Source organism: Chrysemys picta, chromosome 5 (assembly GCF_011386835.1).
Source record: "Chrysemys picta bellii isolate R12L10 chromosome 5, ASM1138683v2, whole genome shotgun sequence".
Lineage (NCBI taxonomy): Eukaryota > Metazoa > Chordata > Testudines > Emydidae > Chrysemys > Chrysemys picta.
Window position 1 is genome coordinate 65,276,083 of NC_088795.1, and position 17,372 is coordinate 65,293,454.

The window sequence follows — 17,372 nt, forward strand, 5'->3', positions numbered from 1 at the left end:
ATCACCACTTTTCACAGCACTCTAGGCTTTGTGTGGAGGTATCTCATCAAAATACTGATTTGGCCATAAGAAAGTGGGGCTTGCATACACTGGGCAAAACACTTGTACTTAAGCACAAAATGACATGGCTAAATGTGCTATAGCAACTCTAAATGAAAATGTAAGTAATAGATAAGAGTCAAATGCTTCCTATGGTATCCATGTTGATTTTCTGTTTGACTGTTGACGAATTGGCCAAGATTTTAAAAAATGAGTGCCTGAGGTACTTTAATTTAGTGGCCTAATTTTTAAAAGTGTGTTGGGCATCTAGCAGTTCTGACTTATTTATTTAGGAACCTAATATGGATTTAGGAGTCTAATGTTAGGCATTCACTGTTGAAAACCCTGGCCTTTGGTTGTTAAATTATAAAAATATTTCCATCTGCTACAACGGTTGTCATTAAACATTCAAAGTTTGCCACCAAAATGTTGTATTTGAAGTTCTCAGCTACATCCCGGTATGTAAACTCAAGAGCTTGGCTCCTCATCAAGAGCACATTACCCTGGCTTCTACACCCCCCACTGCTTCCAATTTGTTTCCATTGCCAATTAAGATCATCTTCCTGCACTCAAAGCCATCAATAGTGCCCATCATTAGATGACATCTCTCCATCTGTGACCTGCTAACACTGTTGTGCTCCTCTGGAATAATGCAGTTCACAAAAAATAAAGTGCCTAAGAGCTGGAGAAATATTGTTCTGGGATGAGGGGATCTTTTCTGGAATGAGTTACAAGAGGAGATTAGACTGAGCCAAAGTCTGATTGGTTTTAAAGTGCACTGCATGTTACCCCTTTTTAATAAATCTTCTCCACCCTGAATAAAGTGCTGAGATAACAAAACTAGCCATCTTCCCAGAAGTAGGAAGGGCAAAGAGCAGAATCCTCACTGGTTATTGGTAAGCAGATCTAATTTTATTGTTAGATAGCAATTTTATTGTTATATAGCACTTGGATACTGTGGCTAAATGCACCGTAGAGGAAACTATAAGATAGCTACTGCTTTTTGAGGACTGTTAATTTTTAAATGGCAAATACTGTAGCCATAACTAAAGCTTTGAAGATTTAAGTTCTGAAATTTCTTATTTTCTCATTACTCCTTGGCACAGTGACATTGGAATTGGCCAGTCGCAGGATGACAGCATTGTAGGATTGAGGCAGACCAAACACATTCCTCCTGCTTTACCTGTCAGTGGAACCCTGTCATCCAGTAATCCAGATTTATTGCAGTCACATCACCGCATCTTAGATTTCAATAGTACTCCAGGTAAGCATCAATTATTTTTACTCTTACCTCTGATTTTCCTCTAGTCACACTTTACTTTTAGGTACTCATTGTTCTGGATCTACCCATCAATTTGTATTTACTTATGTTTTAACCTATAGACTGATCATGTATTGTATTAATATACAGTTCTTTCTTGTGTCATTGCTCCAGTTTATTTTAACTCCAGGCAAATATGTATATATTTTTGTTGTATGTGGAATGTATTGTCTGTAATTCAGGATTTTATATATATATATATAAAATATACATATACACACACACACATACATATTACATTTATTTATTTATTTATTTACCAGTGTAAACTTCAGGTACATGGTATATTCTAATTTGTCTTCTAGCTACACAAACATAGCTGGTAAGCAGTAATTTGTACAAGGCTGCAGTAAGCTAAAATATCACACACAAACCGTATACTAAAGTAGACTCTAATAAATTCAGTAAAGAGAAAAGATGGTCTTGAAGTTAGCATGGGGATTCCAGAGATTTAGGGTTCAATTCCTGTTTCTGCAATAGACTTTCTTGGGCAAGTCATTTCGTATCTCTCTGCCTCACTTCCTCATCTTTAAGTTGGGGACAATCTCCCAATCTTGCTCTGCCTTGTCTCTTTAGATTATAAACTCTCTGGGACACTGTCTCTCTCTTACCATATGTATGTGTAGCACCTAGCACAATGAATCTTTTGTCTCCCAGCCTATAGGCATCACCGTAATCGTAGTAGTAATAGTATGTGGCTCATAGATATGAAATAAATTTCAAGTAGTGAAATGGAAGCTAGCACAATTCTTAAACTGCTTCAGCTATATGAAGAGCTAAGGAAAGTGTAATAAAGAAAGTAAGTATTCATAGGCTTTTGTCTTAGATATGATAAATGTGACTTGAACAGTGGAATAATGCTTTAGCTTTAGCATTATAGCAGCACCTCAGTGACTTTTAGGAAAACAAAAAGTGTCACCATGCCTCAGTGGGTCACAGCTGAGGATACCAGATTCAGTACAAACTGCTGAAAAATAGGACAGACTCATCCCAAAGTGGTGCTTATTCTTCCATTAGATATACCAATCCAGTATAAAAGTAAACTTCTGTCTCACCACATTAGTTAACAAGAAGTCAGAAATGCAATCTCCTTAGGCATTCCAGTACTCATTTCACCACTCAGACACTAGACTTTATGATGAGTGGTTATTTAAAACTAATTTAATGAAATAAAGGGTCCTTCTAATCCCAACATATCAGCCACATAGGTCAATATATAACTCAGATCTTACCTAATAATCATGCTGTTGCCAATCCTTTAGTATCTACTATTTAAAGGGTTATTTATAAGAGAAAAGAAAGAGGAGAGAGTTAAAATGGTTAAGGAATATATACACACAATCATTGCAAAGTTCTTGGATCTGATTTTTAGCAGTGATATTACAGACTGTTGGCTTGTAAAGTCTTAGGTAACTTCCAAAAGGTTGGAAGGCCCTCAATTCATAGTCAATATGCTCCTTTTTGTGCAAATCCATAGTCCAGAGATCAGAGCAGGAAAGAGGTAAAAGGAGATGCTTCCAGGGTCCTTTATACCGTTTCCCATGTGGAGGGGATACTCTCAGTCTTAGTTTGTGGAAAAAATACAGGCACAAGATGGAATCCAGGGTCACATGAGCAAGTCACATGCCCTTGTATGCTTTGATAACTCATAGAAGCAGCCATTACCCATATTTTGGCTAAAGCATCCACTGGAAGCCTACTGGGTGGGACAATCTTCTTCTATAGCCCATTATGAGAGTAAGTGTTCTTTAAAGGGCCATCAATGTGCTGGCCAGACTGGATATAAATTACCTTGTGGGTGTTATCCCAGGAGCAAACATGTTTGAAATATAGGTCTATGTAGCCAATATTCATAACTTCAGATGCAAAAATTATACATGCATATAAACAGGATAATCATACTCAGCAAGTCATAACTTTTCCATTGATACCTTACATGATATACTTTGTTCAAGATTTGTTGCAATTGTCTGACAGCGGCAATATTAATTAATGGTCATGTTCCAATCATACAGCATCACAGACTGCTACTTAGTAATTTATTTTTATTATAATAAAACTTGTCCAGATATGCTTCAAATGGTTTTAAAAGAATTCTTAGCTTTTTTCCTAATCAACCCAAAAAAAAAAAAACACCCTACAAACAAACAAACACAAACAAAACCCCTCCAACTAGAGCAGATATCTTAAGGGTTTTAGGAATATTTAGGTTATAGACACAAGCCATTGATTAATTTCAGTGTACTTGAAGACTTGAAAAAATTTAAAGCTTACAGTTTTTAATTTAGATGTTACCTTGAACTAAATAAAAGATGGGGACACAGGCAGTTTTCGGAAAATTGAATGCATTGGAGTAGAAAGGGAAAGCCTTGTGGAGTTGCCATCCTTTAAGGCTTTAGGGATTATGCTTCAGGATGGAACATAAAACTACTTGTTCAAGTAAGCTTTGAAAACCAACATTTTGGAAGGGTTGTCTTCAGGAAAATAAAACACCCATTCTAGAAGCTTGAAGCCAGCAACAATCTGTTTTATATCCTGCTTTGTATAGGTTTTTTTGTTTTTGTTTTTAAATAGCAGTTTATTTTTAAATGGTCAAATACTCCATAAGACTTTTGCTCTCATGGCTGTATTCTAGTGGGATTCATGAGTATACTATGATTTTTAACTGTCTATCACCTTTAATTTCCCCTTTACTTTCAGACAGAAACTCCAAGTAGACTAGATTCTTATCTACAAGGCAAGGCTTTTCCCAGTACTTCAGTCCAATTTCTTTCTGGGAAAGATGGGAAAAAATGATAAAAGCTGTCAAGTAGTAAAATTAAGAAGTCATGATTAATTTATAAAAAACAACAATACCTTATGAAACATCTCATTATCTGAATGTGACTGTGCCCCTTGCAACCATGAATGCTAGTCCATTGACTTTGCTCATATGCAACCGTCCTATGAGTGAATGGAGGAAAGGAAACTGAAATGTCATTTTTCACTTATGACAAAGCAATCGGATAGATCTTGAGCACAGTTTCCCATGGACACTCTCCCTTCCCTAACATTAACCTAAAACTACGTTTTAGTGGCATAATCAATAATAGTACCTTCTAAATGCATGGAAAGATTTACAGTTATTTTAGTTTTCTATGTGGTGTTAACTAGAGATGGGCTTGGATCAAGCCACACAGTTTGGATACGTCTTTGCCAAAGTTAGGGGATGTTAAGATCTGAGGCATTGATTTGTCCCATCATGGAGATAATTGTTATCTCCATTGCTGAGTTCTGGATCCAAACTTCCTCGAAGTTTGGGATTGTTTGGATCTGAGGCTTCGGATCAAGATCAGCTCTAGATTGCATCTTTAATTTCAAAATCCTGTACACTTTTTATATAGGATGTGATACTGCTTAGATGATGATCAGATCTGTACTGGAAATGAAAAATTGTGGTAAGAGTAAGCCAGGGTGGTGATTATATTATCATAGAACCTAGGAACCCAAGTCATGAACCATTGAGCTAGGGATTGTACAAAGATAGAATAAAGACAATCTCTGCCTCAAAGAGTTTATAGTTTAAGTATTAACAAGAGACAACAAATAAATATAGACAGGCGAATACAAGGAAACATTGAGACAGTATTGGTCATCATGAAATGTAGTGATCTCAGTTCACTGGTGGCCTAACCATTATGAAGATTTTTTTAGGCATCATGGCAGAGAAGAGTTTTGAGGAGGATAATGAGGTAGCTTTATGTTTATGGGGAACTACTGATGTTTGCTGGTTTATGGTTTATGTTTACGGGGTATGCTGAGGTTTATGGGGAACTCCTCCAAGTGTCAGGGGAAGCATGGGAAAAAACACAAAAAAGTCTGCTTGCTTGCAGATCTTAGCAAGCGGGCAATGGAGGCTGGCATCATGGGCAATTAGAGGTGGGAGTCGATGTCTTGATAGTGAATGAGAGATGATAGAAAGGTGGGGATAGGCCATGAAAGGCCTTGAAAAGGAAGACAAGCAGCTTGTTTCATGTGATAATGAAGTGGTGGCAAAGAGAAGATTGACATGGTGAAAATGATAGGCTGGGAAAATTATCTTTAAAGCAACATTCAGAATGGATATGAGCGGGGCATGATGGCATTTGTCAAGGCCAGAGAAAAGGGTGTTGCAGTAATCGAAACACAAGGTGAAGAAAGCCTGCACAAGTATTTTAGTTGAGCCTTAGAAGCATAGGACACGAAGGGACCTTAATTTTTCACTGATCAGGTATTTGTTCTTCATACTGACTCTTCTAATCCTAAAGAGCAGGTTACCTTCCTCTTGAGCAAAAGGGGGCTTGTTAGTGCAATCAGTGGGCTCTCACTAGGAGCTGAGTTTGCAGTGGCACACAGTAAAATAGGTGAGAACTTCCATTTTGTTTAATGTTTATTTTAGGAGGGTTTTCGAAGTAGTATATTGAGCACTTTCTTTTCCTTTTCCTGCCTATTTTTCTTTCTTAATGGGTTGGGCATTATTTGAGACATTTCTTCTCCCACCGTGACGAATCTCTGAGGCACTCCTTCAGGGTTTGACTGCTTCTCCTGCCCAAGATGGCAGAGCAACCCAGAAATTGCAGAAACATGCTCTGTCCCTGAAAGCCTTCTTCTGAAGGAGCCTCTGTTCACAGAAGGAAGAGCTGTATTATTTAGTAATGTGCAAACAGGGCTGGCTCTGGCTTTTTGGCCGCCCCAAGCAAAAAAAACCCAACCAAACAAAAAAAAACGGGGTGGCCAGAACAGCAAAGCAAAAAAAAATAAAACCTGCGGCGCGGCCGGAGCGTGGGTGCAGGGGGACCAGCTGCTGTGGGGGGGGGAGCGGGCGGGAGAGAGAGAGAAGGGGGCAGCCGGGCTACAGCAGGGGCGCTGCCATGCGGCCCCTCCCGCTGCGCCACCTCCTGCCGCGAGGGCTCCGCTCCAGTCGGCGGGGAGGGAAGGAAGAGGAATGCTCTGCAGGGTGCTCTGGTTCTCCGCCCCGCCGCCCCCTACAGGGTGGTCAGAGCGGAACAAGAACACACACACAAGCATCCGTGCCGCCCTAGGATTGGGCAGAATGCCGCCTCGAACAATCTGCCACTCCAAGCACCAGCTTGCTCAGCTGGTGCCTGGAGCTGTCCCTGTGTGCAAAGTATATTGGACCCTCACTCGCCAGGGAAACAAGTATCAGAGAGGTAGCCGTGTTAGTCTGTATCCACAAAAACAACGAGGAGTCTGGTGGAGTGAGCTTTTTGTCTAGGTGTAGGATACCTGAATATTTGGCATAGCATCTAAGTGCTCTGTTTTGATTATCATACATTAATAATTTTTAAAATAGGCTTAGAAATATGGTTACATAAAGGCATTACTGAATCATTGTAGTTGGGGTATGAAATTCAAGGAAATGACTGAATTGGCTTAAATTTAGCCTAATGAATATGTAAATTATGAGGTAAACAGTCAGTTTTAATAATTTTTCATTGCTGTTATTCAAGTTGCAAAATAGTGAATAAATGTGCACATTCCAGTAGTGATCACGGTATATCACTATATAAAACAAGCCGTGTATGAGAGAGAAAAACTCTCATGTTCCCTAAATTGACTAGTTTGGTAACATCGTGCAATAATGGGAAAACATTCTGTAATATTTGTTTTTATCTCAACACTTCTGTTGATGAATACATGTGTTTTTGTAGGTTTTTTTTTTTTTTTACAAAATATACATGTAGTGCACATTCAGGTTTAATAGTAAATTCCCTGTCCTCTGAATTGCTGCCAAATAAGATTCCTTTTCTTCAAAGAAAATGTTTTTGTCTAGCAGTTGGTTTATCAGTATCAGTCTATTTAAGTATTAGTCTTGGCAGTAGATCCAGGAGACTTCACTTTTGCTTTCTGTTTTCATGTTGTTCATATGACCTTTATGTCCTTCAGAATAAAAATACAAATTGCCCCTCCTCTTACTTTGATGAAAAACAGAGCAGGAATTTAAATCCATGACACGCACACAAATATCAAAGCTTATTTACTTCTGAAAAATATGTTGACTTCCCCAGTCAGTTAAAAGATTAGAGTGGAAGTGCTTACCTTTATCATGAAAAATACCGTGGGGGACAGAATTATTGTGCCCTTACAGTAAGTCCAGTGGCGAAGAGCTGCAAAATTTTCTACAGCTTTGCTTTTTATATTCTATTTTGACTGGAAATTGCCAGAATGATAAAATGTGAGTTCATATCCAGATTCAATCTCCCACCAATTTTATTCTGATATTCAAATCCAAGGTTTTAGTTTGGAGGTCTCTCTTTCTTACTTTTTTAAAAAGTAATAAAATCCCAGTACAACCATTGTATTATCAGCTATTTAAACAATACCTTATAAATATTTGAGTGCTGAATGATTTATTCCTTTTTCCCTTGATTGAATGTATTTAATTCCTAATTATAAAACACTGGCATGAAAAATTAATTAAGTTGCTGGTCTCAATTCATAAATGTTATGTATGTTTGGTTTTATATATTTAATACTGTAAGAGAATGGGGCTGATGTTTTTTAAAAAAGTTAGACGCAACTTACATTCGTATTACTACAACTGTCCATGCAAATCTGTTTGCATATGTAACTGGCCAGTTCTTCTTTGAGTGGGATCTCTCACTGCAGGTGTGCTTATACCCCAAGCACCTTTGATCAGAAATTTTTGGTAGTACTGCCTGTTTGGCCCACTCTTGCATCCTCATGCCCGCACCAAAGACAGATAGGGCTGCATGGGGAAACAGCCCTCTGTGTCTTCTCAGCTGCCTTGGCCTGAGACAGAGTGTTAGTGTGCTCACTTTACTATTCAAATCCTGTCTTTAGTCTTAGATTTCCTTTACTTTCCTTGATTTTGTAGGGGAGGTGGGGTTTCGTTCGAGATCCCCATTGTCCCAGAGTATGCCAAGATATCCGGGTTTCAAATGTTGCCTCATTTGCCGGGAAGCTGTCCCTGTCAGTGATGGGCTTTCCCCGTTTTTCCACTGCTCGGGGGACACACACATTCTCTCATAAGTGTATCATCCACTCAGCTTTTAAAAGCAGAGCCAGGAAGAATCAGAAAATAAAACTTAAGCACTTAATGATGAAGTATTGTCTCCAGATGGCCTCCGATCCAGGGTAGGAGGAGACACCCCCCCCCACCCCCCGGCTTTCAAACACCCTTCCCCCACCCAAACATGAGCCTGTGAAAGAGAATAGTGCCCCATCAACATCTGCACAGCCACCTATGCACATTCAGGAGACTCATTCTCCTCATAAGGGGTCTGCTTCGAGAAAGCCTTGGGATCCTCAAAGTAAAACTGCATTAGAGATCTCATACCCCATGCGGTACCCAGAATGGGATGTCAGCACACATTAAGTGGCACACCCATATGGATATACATCTTGAAGAACTCTAGTTACTGCACTCCTTGTACTATCTCTGCTCCTCCCAGCCAGTCTTCATCAGTACCATCTACTTCCATCAGATAAGATTTACCAAAGTAGTCTATGCCCTCTGCATTGGTTAGAACCTTTTCCTCTACCAACCCACCTGATGCTCCAGGGTTGTCTTAGTTTAAGATGAGCTGGTGTCCCCCCGTCCAGTACCCTCACAGTGGCAGAGCTCCTCCTTTACATGAGGAGGAGTGCTCTTCAGCCACCCAAATCTCAGTGCATGATTCCTCTACTTACCAAAGGGACTTCCCTCCTGACTGTTTTGGGGAGAGAGAAGAGTTAAATTCAGGATGAACCCACGCCCTGTGCACTTGTTCTAGCACCATTGGATGCCACCTCCCATGCTTTATTGACCCCCTCAGTGGCCATACTGAGATCCTTGGGCTCCAGGTCGACAACAATTCTCATGAGTCCCTAGTTTTTCATGTGGGGACCACAGAAAGAGACATTCTCCTACTTTATCTATCCCTGCTCCATTACCTCAGGTACAGGAATCCCTTGAAGAGCAGGAGGCGGAGCAGATAAGGATGATTCTCTGCAAATGAATGTCTTTCAGATGAGGTAGTTATGCTGCCTCCACTTTCTCTGGCTGATGATTTCAAACAATTAATTAAATGTATTGCAGACTCTTTACCAGTCCCTCTAGAGGATGTCAGAGAGTCGCAGTCAAGCTCCTGGATATTCTTTAGTTGCCACTTTCAGCTAATGTTGGCTTGCAAATTAATGAGTCCCTACTAGATCCTAGCAAAATTATCTGGCAAACTCTGGCAGTGATACCACCAACATGCAATTATGCTGATAAAAGAATATTACATCCCAGCCAAGAGCCCTGAATTTTTATTTTCACGTCCTGCACCTAACTCTCTGGCTGTGGAAGCAATGAATGAACAGTAGCACATAAAATTCGCACCTTATAATAAGGATCAGAAACACCTTGACAAAGGATGCTGCCTTCCATACCCTGCACATCAGGAGGATGAGGGTCTTTTATTTGGACGGAAGCAGACCATTTAGAAAATTTCCAAGATTGTTGTATCAATTGCTGAGAGGTCCAAAGGGTCCACAATCTCCACCCAAGCACTTTTCAGATGGATTTCTGGATGTATTCTTTCTTGTTATTATAGGGTATTAGCCCATTCCACAAGGTGTGTCTCTACCATTGTGACATTCCCATTGTTGAGATCTGCAAAGCTGCAACTTTGTCTTCAATACATACATTTTCCATGGACCACATGATGGTTTATTCTTCTAGCTGTTGTCCTTGGGAAAGCAGTCGTGTCTTCAGTATTGGACTTGACTCTGAAGCTTCCTCCTTTTGTTTTGAAGTAGAGAACCCATAGGAACACTACTTGAAGAAGAAAGAGTTTATCCACCTTGGGCAGTAATTTAAGTTCTTCGAGGTGTATACCTATGGGTGTTCCTCTACCACTCTCCTTCCCCTCTGCTTCTAAGTTTCTTCTATGGGACATAGCAGTGGAAAAGAAACTGAGGGCAGTTTACCAGTGCAGGCCTATATATACTCAGTGCAGAGCATGAGGATGTGTAGAGTGCATGTGCAGGCCAAATGGGCAGTACTACCGGTACCAAAAGTCAAAGCACATCTGAACTGGAGAGCCCATAGGAACACACATCTCGAATTCCAGTTTCTGCATAAGGTGAGTACCCAATTCCTTACCTATCCATTTCCTTGCAGGTGCTGCTCTGATGGCCTGTAAGAGGTTCCATTTTTGGGATAGTGGGGAGGAAAACTCAGCACTAACACTCACTTTTTGCAGAAATCCAAAACTTTCTAAGGCAACAAAACAAACACACTCTTTGGGCTCTCAGTATAGGAGTCGAGGACTTGGGATGTGGAGCAGGGTCTATTTAAAAGCGGCATATAATCCAGACTGGGAGCAGTTCCGTTTTATAGACCAGAGAAACCCAGACTTCCAAGCTGCATGGCTTATCCTCTGTAGTGGATCCAAATCAATCTGCTACATCCACAAAATCTTATGCAGGTCTCACTCATCTAATATTTTAAAGGTTCCATAAGTGAGTCCTTAAGCCTCGGACTTTCTGCCATATTAGTAGGTTTCAGACGGTCTCTTGTAGATGAAGTTTTTGGGTCTAAATTCAGGTTAGACCCACCAGATGCATATCAGTTGGGAGCTATGTCCTGTAAAAAATTTCAGGAGAGGAAAGGGGAGATGAATGAAAACACAGTGACCCTGATGTCAGAAGTAACTGTGCAGATCTACTCCTGTGGTATCATCACTTTTATTGTTCTTTGACCTGCATTTGTGGTTTTTTGTTTGTTTTTTTCCTTCTTCAGACTTACCAGACCAAGTTCTGAGGGTTTTCAAGGCAGACCAGCAAAGTCGCTATATTATGATTAGTAAGGACACAACAGCAAAGGAAGTGGTCATTCAGGCGATTAGAGAGTTTGCTGTAACTGCTACTCCCGATGCATATTCTTTGTGTGAAGTCTCTGTCACTCCAGAGGGTGTAATCAAGCAAAGGAGGCTTCCAGATCAGCTATCCAAGCTTGCTGATAGGATACAGCTAAGTGGCAGGTGAGACTTTGGTTTATATTATGTCAGTTTAATAAGAATTCTAATACATATAAGTATCTGCAAACTTGTGACAGTCTGTTTTCTCCCCAGAAATATTTCAACTTCAAGGTTACTATTCTAAGCTAGTTAGAGCATATACTACACTAATTTCAGTCTGTAACTTTTTTCTAGTATATGATGATCTTAGCTATCAATTTTCTTCTGGTATTTGATTTTTATAGGTATTATCTGAAAAACAACATGGAGACAGAAACATTGTGTTCAGATGAAGATGCTCAGGAGTTACTGCGGGAAAGTCAAATTTCCCTACTGCAGCTCAGTACTGTTGAGATGGCTGCTCAGCTCTCCATGCGAAACTTTGAGCTGTTTCGTAACATTGAACCCACAGAGTACATAGACGACCTGTTTAAACTCAAATCTAAAACCAGTTGTGCTAACTTGAAAAAGTTTGAAGAAGTGATAAACCAAGAAACATTTTGGGTAGCATCTGAGATTCTAAGAGAAACCAACCAGTTAAAAAGAATGAAGATCATTAAACACTTCATTAAGATAGCACTGCACTGCAGGGAATGCAAGAACTTCAACTCCATGTTTGCAATTATCAGGTAAATAAGGGAAGGTTTGTGTGGGTGTTTTTTTTTTTTTTTTTTTTTTTTTTTTACCGTGAATTCAGTTCAGATTACTCAACAGTAATACTTCAAACTGAATAGAAATTTGCATTAAACAGAAAGGGAGCTGACTAATACTATTACCATCAGCTTTGGACACTCCTAAAAAGATAGGAAATGATTTTTTCCCCCAAGAATCTTGTATCCTGATATTAAAATGTTTGTTGAAATAATCCTTGGAACTCGACCACCTTTATAAAAACTGAAACTAGAGGAAATGGGGAATACAGAAATTGTGTGGCATGGGAGGAAAAAGAATTTTGAGAAGGATGACAAAGTTAGAGATAGTCAAACTTAGAAAAAAATAAAAAATATAAGCGGGTCCAGGAATGAGAATAAGTCCAGCAGCTGCATGGAGGAAGGATATCAAAGGAAGGATATTGCATATCGCCTTGTTCTACTCTTGTGGTTGTGCCTGTGGGAAAGGTAATAGGGGAGGGTAGATAGTAAAAAGAATTTGCAGTTATAAGAAAGCAGGTGGCTTGTGGTATTTTCTGTCTTGGTGCTTGATCCTTACAAGATACTGAGTTCATCTCATGAAGTGCTATTTGACCTCGCCCCCTGCTTTCCTGTGGGAGTTAGGATGTGCATTACCTCATAGAAGATGCTCAGTACCCTGCATTTATTGAGTCTTGGTATATTATTGATTGTAGTTTTATACTATCAGCTGCTTAGACTGTTGACAAAAGAAAAATTGTTCCCAGTAGGAGAGTGTACTATTATCTATCCTATCTGGAGCTGAAGAAAGTAATAGAAGTAATTAGAATGCAGTTCTTTGAATTTGGGTTACTGTATTACTGTTGTCTGTTCTTAGGGGTTTGTATTTCATGTGCAGAAAATCCAACTGGGGGAAATTTGTTATAAAATTCCTCAGATTAAGGTATTTTAATTTTTTTTTAAATCCCCAAAGTAATCTCCTCATCTCAAAAAAGATATACTGGCATTAGAAAAAGTTCAGAAAAGGGCAACTAAAATGATTAGGGGTTTGGAACGGGTCCCATATGAGGAGAAATTAAAGAGGCTAGGACTTTTCAGCTTGGAAAAGAGGAGACTAAGGGGGGATATGATAGAGGTATATAAAATCATGAGTGGTGTGGAGAAAGTGAATAAGGAAAAGTTATTTACTTGTTCCCATAATATCAAAACCTGGGGTCGCCAAATGAAATTAATGGGCAGCAGGTTTAAAACAAATAAAAGGAAGTTCTTCTTCACACAGCGCACAGTCAACCTGTGGAACTCCTTGCCTGAGGATGTTGTGAAGGCTAGGACTATAACAGGGTTTAAAAGAGAACTAGATAAATTCATGGAGATTAAGTACATTAATGGCTATTAGCCAGGATGGGTAAGGAATGGTGTCCCTAGCCTCTGTTTGTCAGAGGGTGGAGATGGATGGCAGGAGAGAGATCACTTGATCATTACCTATTAGGTTCACTCCCTCTGGGGCACCTGGCATTGGCCACTATCGGTAGACAGGATACTGGGCTGGATGGACCTTTGGTCTGACCCAGTATGGCCGTTCTTATGTTCTAATTTTAAATTACAGAATGTAAAAGTAGAAAATGTCTAGTACCTGTATTAAAGAAATACTTAAACACTCTTGCACTCTTCAGAATACTTCAGGTTGCAGAAATAAAAAAATATAACACCATAATAATAAAAATGTAAATATCACAGGCTACAAAAAAGGGTTAGTGGCATATATCGTTATTAGCCTTCCATGCAAAAGCCTTTGTTTAAAAAAAAAATCATCTCTGCCACTTGTCCTGAAGTTCAGTGGATTTGAACCCCATCAGACCAGAAGGGGAAGAAAATTCTCCAAAATCAGAGACCCTGACCAGGAATCTGTCAGTGCCCCTGAGGCATTTAAATCTAGGTATTTAGTTCAGCCACTTCAGATGAGCTTAAATCCTGCTTCAGAATATGGGGTGAGAGGCAGCCTGTCAGTTAACTAGGACTTGAATAATAGCTGACATTATAGATTGATATCAATACCTCCTTTGCAGCCAGAAGTGAATAGCTAGTCAGGACCACTGGTGTTAAGTACTCCCTTTGCCAACAGCACTAAGGGAGTGGACCACAGGTTTTTCAGCTAGCTCCTGTATATCCTTAAGTATAGAGTCTATTTCAGCAATTCCATCTGGAGATGACATGGCACATGGATTGTGTCAAAGGAAATGGTCTTAGCACTATCATTGGGTATAGATTTGGAGATAAGCATCCCTGGTCACTGACACAGTCTGGGAATCCAGGAGTGACCGTGAGTCCAGATATACCTAGAGATTGTAAACTTCAGTGGTAAAGGGCAGACAACTCCTCTATAGTGGAGGCAGATACCAATCTGGGTATATTGCATTATATAGATTCCATCAGTCATTATAGTTAATATAAAGTCATACCTTTAAGATATGTATTTTCATAACAGATTGATTTGTATAGATTTTATAATGCACATTTTCAAAATACAATTTTTGCTTACTAATATTTGCACTTGATTGGTATATTGCTGTACTACAACACTTTGCCCGATATGGGATATGATATTTCTGCTACACAAAATTGTATAGTTTTATATTTGGGTGTTGCAGTTTTCTTTCTATTAAGTTTGCATAGTTTGTAAATAGTTAAATAGTTTGTATTTAATTGGACAAACAAAACAAAACCCTCATGAACTGTTTTCAGTGGCCTGAATTTGGCACCGGTTGCAAGGCTCCGCACTACTTGGGAAAAACTTCCAAGCAAATATGAGAAGCTGTTTCAAGATCTTCAAGACTTGTTTGATCCATCTAGGAACATGGCAAAATATCGTAATGTCCTGAACAGCCAAAACCTACAGCCTCCCATTATTCCTCTCTTTCCTGTTATCAAAAAGGACCTTACATTCCTCCATGAAGGTAAATGCAAAATAGCTTGGTTCTTTATCTCCACAGAAAATGGATTTTGCAGCCTAGTAGCTGATACCATTACTATTTACTTGTCTTCTTTTTATGAAATATAGGAAATGACTCAAAAGTGGAAGGCTTGGTCAATTTTGAGAAGCTGAGAATGATTGCAAAAGAAATTCGTCACGTTGGTCGAATGGCTTCTGTTAACATGGATCCTGCTGTAATGTTCAGGACTAGGTAGGTTTGTCTTCAACAGAGCTTCAGTTGATTGAGACAAAAAGTTGAGTATTAATGATAAAATAAGTAATTTTCTAGTGCCCATCCGCAGCCCTTAACAAAAGAAACATTGCAAATTAAATAATGAAAGATGAGACTTTATCTTCCCACCTGTGGTGCCTCTTGTTCTTTCTATGCCTGGAACACTCATAGAAGTCAATGGGAGTTTTCAGTTACAAGATTGGACTGTATAATTTCTGTATCACTGGTTGTATTACAGCATTATAGATGTACAATGTCTCATTCACTACCTTGTACCACTTTTAGGTAATCACCGGTACGTACTGTATCCACATTTTAAAACCAGTTTTGAAAAGGAAAGCAATTATAGATCTTACCATGGAGGAAACCGTGTTTTATATTCTCCCACTGACAACCAATTTTCCTGATTCCGTGATGAGATCCCACCAATTCATAGTCTGAATAAAGATATTCTATCTCACTATATACTGTATTAGAGGAAAGTTTATTGTATGAAATGTTGATGCATACGACAATCTAAATTGCTACAGTTTACTATAAATAGGAATATTTGAACTTCAGCATAAATCAGTGGTGCAGGAGAATGTGAAGTGATTGCTGTTTGGTTTTGTGTAGAGATAGTGTAATGCACTCTCGCTTAATTTGAATGAGAAGAGTTTTTAATATCCGACTGTGTGCCTCAGATAAGGCTGTTTTAATGTTTGTGGGCTTCTAGTACTGCTTGTCCTGAGGTCTGGTCTTTTCTTTCTGAGCTTGTGATCTTTCTCTGTCTCTTCCTAAACCCATGCTTCACTCTTCATGGCTCTCACTTGCAGGAAGAAGAAATGGAGGAGTTTGGGGTAAGTGGTTGGAGACAACGCACACAGACAAACATTCTTTTCTGACCATTTGCATTGTTTTTCTACTTGCTATCTTTAATTTTCTGATGCTTTGACATTTTTCTTTTAACCCTTTTGTACTTACAATAAGTTTAATCCAATGGTGCTTTTGCTTTCGAGGTCAAAAACACAGAGCTGTGAAACTATTGACAGATATTTTTTGAGTGTGATTTGGGGAAGGGTTGTTTATTTAGCACACCAATACAATTGACTTTAATATAACCAGTCTGGCTTGTAATAGAAAGGAAATTCCAAAATAGAATGGGGATAGCTGTACAACTAAAATTTACAACTAATTTACATATGCCTGATAAATGAATGAAGATGAAATCCACTGATGTTAAAAATTGAAGTATCATGTTTTTTACAGCTCAACTAACTATATTTTCACTCTAAATCCAGCCTCCATTTTTTACTCTTAACAAATCAGAAGCCACAAATAGCTTCCATATATACATACACAAATTGAAATGCATGACGATTATTTCCTCATTGACTAATTGATCATTTGTTTAACAAAAAGCTCATCATACTCAAGTTAGGGCATAAACAAATTTTTTTTCTTCATTACTATTGAAATTGAGGTCTTTATAAACCCAGATTAAGACTATGTTGAAGACACTTTCTAGATAATTTGTATTTAAATTTGAAGCCCAGCTATAGTTGTCTGTCAGCATTGCCTTGCTGCATGAGCTTTTCTTAATGCTCCAACCTTCTCAGTAGCTGACTTATGTGAGAGAGCTGTCTTGAATGCTTTTCTAGATGTGTGAAGGGAGATTGCCTAGTTGGAGCAGAATAGGTTCCAGGCAGTTATTTTATTTAATTATACACAAATTATTATTTTTAACCAAATAAAGAGATTTCTTGATCCTCATCTTCTGTCTATTATAGCTGTTTGACTTACTGGAATGAGGCATGTAAGCTTTGACCGTAGACTGACATTCATGGAACCTTTTGCATGTTTCCAGTTTATGAAGTGATACTGTGCTGGACTAAGTCTATCTTTCTCCTCTTTCCCACTTCACTTCAGGTCTCTCAGCCAGGGCAGTACAAATGCAGCAGTGCTAGATGTTGCACAAACAGGGGGACACAAAAAGCGGGTACGTCGCAGCTCCTTTCTCAATGCCAAAAAACTGTATGAAGATGCTCAAATGGCACGAAAAGTGAAGCAGTACCTCTCTAACTTGGACCTGGAAATGGATGAAGAGAGCCTCCAGACACTGTCTCTGCAGTGTGAGCCAGCCACCAACACATGTGAGCTTTTTCATCAAATAAGCATTATACGTAGCCGCTTATATCTGCATGTAACTTAACTT

General features: G+C 39.0%; 1 protein-coding gene across 30 annotated transcripts in view; it reads left to right on the plus strand.

Moving 5' to 3' along the window:
* RAPGEF2 (Rap guanine nucleotide exchange factor 2) overlaps nucleotides 1-17,372 on the plus strand; it is a 326,588-nt gene that overhangs the window by 292,582 nt on the left and 16,634 nt on the right. For 21 of the 30 annotated variants that reach the window (XM_065597906.1, XM_065597907.1, XM_065597913.1 and 18 more), the window contains 7 exons: nucleotides 1,146-1,303; nucleotides 11,130-11,370; nucleotides 11,592-11,975; nucleotides 14,718-14,929; nucleotides 15,034-15,157; nucleotides 15,994-16,017; nucleotides 17,087-17,310. In XM_065597906.1, coding sequence (XP_065453978.1) covers nucleotides 1,146-1,303; nucleotides 11,130-11,370; nucleotides 11,592-11,975; nucleotides 14,718-14,929; nucleotides 15,034-15,157; nucleotides 15,994-16,017; nucleotides 17,087-17,310 — 1,367 coding nt within the window. The remainder of the gene's footprint in view (nucleotides 1-1,145; nucleotides 1,304-11,129; nucleotides 11,371-11,591; nucleotides 11,976-14,717; nucleotides 14,930-15,033; nucleotides 15,158-15,993; nucleotides 16,018-17,086; nucleotides 17,311-17,372) is intronic. The other 9 variants (XM_065597902.1, XM_065597905.1, XM_042842141.2 and 6 more) reach the window with 1 other exon arrangement.